The following is a 4,989-nucleotide window of genomic DNA, read 5'->3' on the forward strand; positions in this document are numbered from 1 at the left end:
TTCTTGAATCTGATATTACGATACACATTTTCTAATTTGCAAAGATAATGCTTTGTTATACAGTGTATTTGGATATTGTATGTTTGTTTTCGTATCTTGGCGCCTAAGCTATGCCTTTTATCGACAGAATTAAAATGTTTGTTTCAATTAAAATACATTTTGCTGTTCCAGGCTAAACAAGTTTGCCTCTTTTACCAACCGTTATTTTATAGCAGATATGCATCTCAAATGATGTCTCCAAGCCCACCAGTCAAAATATTGACAAATTTATTGCATTTGTTTCTTTTATCGTCTGAAGGTTTTTTCTTGTCATTTTTTCTGCTTCATTTCTTTTGTGTGAAAAGTTCCATAACGTCAATTATTGTTAAAGAAATACTGTGAATTCATTATAATTCGTTGGATACCAATTTTCGTTGTTTTCATTGGAAGAAGTGAACAACGAATTTAAATGTTCAACGAATGAATATTTTTCTATTAGGTTGCATGCAGACGTTGGCAAAATCACGAAATCACATATCCACGAAAAGGAAAGTTTTCTGTAATCCACGAAAATTGGTACCCCAGTAAATCCCCAATAAACACACAGAGGGAACTTCAAAGTAGTATCGTTTTCTTTAAAAATAAAATCATAAAATACAAGAATTTAAAAAAACAGCACTTAGATAACAGAATAATATTTCTAGCATTAAAAACATGAACACAATATGAACCTTGAAGAAATGAATATCTTTCAAATAAAAGACAAATCAGACGTCATTTTGTAGAGCATTAAACAGGCATGCCGTATTTTCTGCTTACGAGTCCAAGGGGAATGAGTTTACCTAATTCTATTATCTCATTTAATGATCCACCTTTGCGACAAATGTTGTAATTAGAAGGTAAAAGACTACTGAAACTTATTTTATACACAACACTGTTTTAGAAATCACCATTACCTATTTTGGTAACTTCTCGTTTTCTCAGGGTATATGTGAGCAAACATCTATCGTTCTCCAAATATAATTGTTTTCTGTCTTTCTTTGCTGCTTCAATATAATCTTTCGTCTTATTATTTTTTAGAAATTTACAGTTAGGTGACCAAAGCGCGTGTTTATACCATGGATCGTCTGCTTTCTGCCAATTACGCAGTCCATGTCCACACATGTGGCATGCGACCTTGTCTTCAATGTGAGTAAAGTAAAATCCTGCTTCAGCCAGTAGTTTTGGGTTAGGAGAATTAGCAATATCCCAATTAATGTACGACTTTATTCTCGAGTGCAGTTTTTCAAAATCTGGATTATACATACTTTGGCGGATAGTTCCATCAAAACGACAGCGATTAACGAATTCCTGTCCCTTTGTTGACAACACGAATGGACAATGATAGTAATATTTAGCATGGCGAACCCATGGTTCCTCGTCAGGTTTAAAATCCCAATCTGCGGCATTGCAATAGAAACATCGAAAAACGACTCCGTCGTCTGCACAAAAGTATCCAGCGTCGGCAAATTCTTCTTTTGTAGGTTTAGCAGATGAAGGATAATATCTAAATGTCTGAAGTCTGGCTTCGTAAGTGTCAAACTGTGGATATTTTGGTTTTGTAACTGGTGGTTCAACCACCGCGTCGTGAATTAGCATTCTACATTCATTTCGAATTGCTCGTGATTTTGGAATTCCTTCAATGGAATAAACAACACCTCTTCCGAAGTGATCATAAGTTTCGTTTGCATTTAACGCTGTTCGAACAATTTCGTTAAATTGTTTAACTTCATCAGAATTTTTACGCAGCATTAAATCTTCCATGGCATACACAATCAGGCCAACTTTTGATACTTTTTTCTTTTGTTTTTGCATATTTTCCTTAAACATATGTGCTATATAATAAGGACGACTGACAAAATCTTTTAAAGTTTTCATAGAAACAAGCACTGTACTATCTTTAATTTCTATTCCTAATGTTCTCATTGCAGAAAAAAAGAATCTAAAATCATTGCATTGGTTTAAGAAATGAAATAGGTCATATGCAACTGGTTTAGCTAAGAAGTACACAACTTCATCCATTTTAGATTTTCTAAGTTTGGTAAGAAATTTTGTACCAACTACTTCTAATTCTGAAATTTCTGTTTCATCTTGCGATTTTTTCTTTATGATATAATCTGAACTTTGCTCAATTGAATTAATAAGATGGTTCCACCAGGAATCCTTATCCCCAAAAATATCTAAAACTTGAAATGGTTTTAAAGTTCTTGGAACTTTACATTGTTCTAATCGACATGGAATAATTACGTTACGATCTCCATCCTCGCCTCGACTGAAGCATTCCTCTAAAGCTAAATCCAATTCATATTGGCATTTATCGCTTTCCAGAAATGCCTCTGTTAGAATTATTAGAATCTTCATACTTTGCTCAAAAGATTGAACTATTGTTTTTGGATACCTTTGACCGGGAATAAAATCTCGGCATTTGTAATAGCAAAGAAAACCCAGACTATCTAGATCATTAACAAGATTACTTACATGACTGGACACTTTTTCATTATCTTTGTAGATAATACTAACATGAAATCGTTTTCCGAATGCAAGAACTTTTTGATGGCGCTGATATATGACTACATCTGGTGCAAGATCAGAATTTACACCACTGACCTGAGTGACCGTCATACATTTGCTATTGACCTTGTTTGTAACAATTGTCTTCATTTGTGTACACTCTTTCGATGTGTTCATGTAGTTTTGGTTTTGTAAATGTAAAGTTTCATTTCTATCTGTTAATTGGAGTTCCAGTGGAATATGGTCTTTAAAGTGAACCGCTACCTCAGAAGCACAATCGTCGGATCTCCAAACATTTCCGCAGTTCTGTGTTTTATAGTCGAGTGAACCTGATAGACAAGTATTTTGAAGTATGGAATTTGTGCTTTCTGAATCATACTGGCATAAACTGTCAAAAGACACACTAATCCCGGAGTCTAACTTTGTATCGGTTGGTGCATTCATTTCTGAAAAGAAAAATATGTCAAACATTTACTTGATGAATTATTTTTTTAAACGAAAATAACACAGTGATAAATGTGTGCTTTCCTGGAATCACCTTCAACAAAACTTACATGAGGCTCCAAAGAGCCTGTGTCGGTCACCTAGTGCTACGTACTTTTACAACAATGGACACTATCTAACAATGTGGACTAGAATATAATTCACTATGATGACCAGTTAAAGGAGCACTAGCTATCAAAACCGATTTAACTCAAATTCTCATATTTGATGTATAACCATGTAAAACATTTATCCAAATTATAAAGTCTTAAATAAACTATTAACAGGGCATAGGCTCGTTAATATGTAGCTTCGTTTCATGTGTATGTTAGTCTTGACGCCATCTAAATATCTATCGAGTTGACCTCTGAATACCTCCGATGGTCATATAAGCGATAAAAACATAAATATAGATATACAAAGAAAGTGAAAGCGTGTAATTGGATTTTTCTATGTCTGTTTAATTTCATATTATAGATTAAAAATATGTGTTAATCCTCGTTTTTATCTGTATAAGAATGACTTTTTGTGGATCGAATCAGTAAATCAAATGATTCACTTTTGTTTCACTTTCAATGTTGACATTCTTTTCATTTAAGTAACTTTCAGGTGTCGAGTAGATTGTTGTATAAGTTAAATGATTACGACGACGACGACAGACGCCAAGTGATGAGAAAAGCTTACTTGGCCCTTTTGGCAGTCCTAAATTCAAGCCAAGAATTGATTGTTAGACCACCTGGATCGAAATTAACGTTTTAACTGTTTCATATTTTTTAATTTAAATTTTAAATTAAAGATGTTAAAATGTGTAACTATGATCGGGACGCGATAATTTGCATCCGAGCAGCTCACTCCTATCTAAAATATGCAAACATGGCAGTTTGAAACACAATGCCCAGAGGGCATAGATTGTTGCTACCCTCTCCCTACTCCGTAATATAGCAAACGGCCCTTTTCTTTAAATATCTCTAACTTGTTATTTTCCCGTGTATTCCTATATTATGTATATATTAACACACATATCCTTCATTTGCCTTTTCATTCACATTATAAAAAAACCAGCATACTGCTAATTAAAAGATTAAAACGGAAAGGAGGATTAGTAAACAATAAAAAATCTTGACATATTTGTAGATATTTACAACAATTAGACATTTTGAAAATGTTACTTACATAATCATTTATTTGCCACGTTTTGTTTCGTTTTCCTCAGGATTCATTATAAAATTATATTTATAGAAAGTTCATTATTGAAAATCCCCGGTCATTTATAAAACTCATTGAAACGTACCGTTGAACGAATATATTTCTAATCCACTCTTTAATCTTTTAATCCCTATTTATCTTGCAGTTTAAGGAAGTTTTTTTATATTTCTTTATGGTTATGACACAGCATATGAGTATTAGTCATACGTCGAGTGTTTATTGATTCTTTGTCGATTTATGATGAGGCGGAAATAAATCTATGATGAGTTTAATTATACACATACTGATGTAATATGCAGTGAAAAACTCGGTTAGTCGAGAACAAAAAGAAAAGTAACTCTTTAAGATTTCAAAGTGACAACACCGTGTTATATCAAAACCACAATTAAACATTTGTTTAACTGTCTGTTAAAACTACGACATACATAGTGTTATTTGAAATATACGTGTACGTGTATATTCATATTGTTAATCATAATTTTTCAATATGCATTAGAAGCTTGTTATTTTTTATATTATATGTTGTGCTGCATATTGATAACACACAGAAAAAAATCAGAAGCCTACTGAGTTTTCTATTCGAAGTCTTTCGCCCGAAAAAAAATTCCGAAATCTATTATTCCACAGCAATATATGTTTTTTGACCCAGTCGGTATATACTTACAGTCATGTGAAAGCGTTTAATGTCATTCTTAGTGAATTCATTTTTTTAAGTTGAATACGTTTTATATACTTGAATGAACTAAGTTTTACAATAGAATATGTTTATAT

At 32.7% G+C, this 4,989-nt stretch overlaps 1 protein-coding gene across 2 annotated transcripts; it reads right to left on the reverse strand.

Moving 5' to 3' along the window:
* Positions 1-443: 443 nt before the first annotated feature.
* LOC139517652 (uncharacterized) lies at positions 444-4,450 on the reverse strand. Of its 2 annotated transcripts, none has more exons than XM_071308930.1 (2): positions 4,304-4,450; positions 444-2,975 (listed from the first exon to the last, which is right to left on the reverse strand). In XM_071308930.1, the coding sequence occupies exon 2, from the start codon at positions 2,971-2,973 to the stop codon at positions 919-921; it is 2,055 nt and encodes a 684-aa protein (XP_071165031.1). In that variant the 5' UTR covers positions 2,974-2,975; positions 4,304-4,450; the 3' UTR covers positions 444-918. The 2 variants fall into 2 exon arrangements, with proteins under 2 accessions (XP_071165031.1, XP_071165030.1); XM_071308929.1 differs by having other exon boundaries at positions 4,186-4,450.
* Between the last annotated feature and the right edge of the window lie 539 nt (positions 4,451-4,989).

The sequence above is a fragment of the Mytilus edulis genome, chromosome 3, assembly GCF_963676685.1.
Source record: "Mytilus edulis chromosome 3, xbMytEdul2.2, whole genome shotgun sequence".
In the NCBI taxonomy this organism is placed as follows: Eukaryota; Metazoa; Mollusca; class Bivalvia; order Mytilida; family Mytilidae; genus Mytilus; species Mytilus edulis.

Coding starts and splice junctions, on each gene's coding strand:
- LOC139517652 (XM_071308930.1), bottom strand. CDS start 2,973: ATGAATGCACCAACCGATACAAAGTTAGACTCCGGGATTAGTGTGTCT.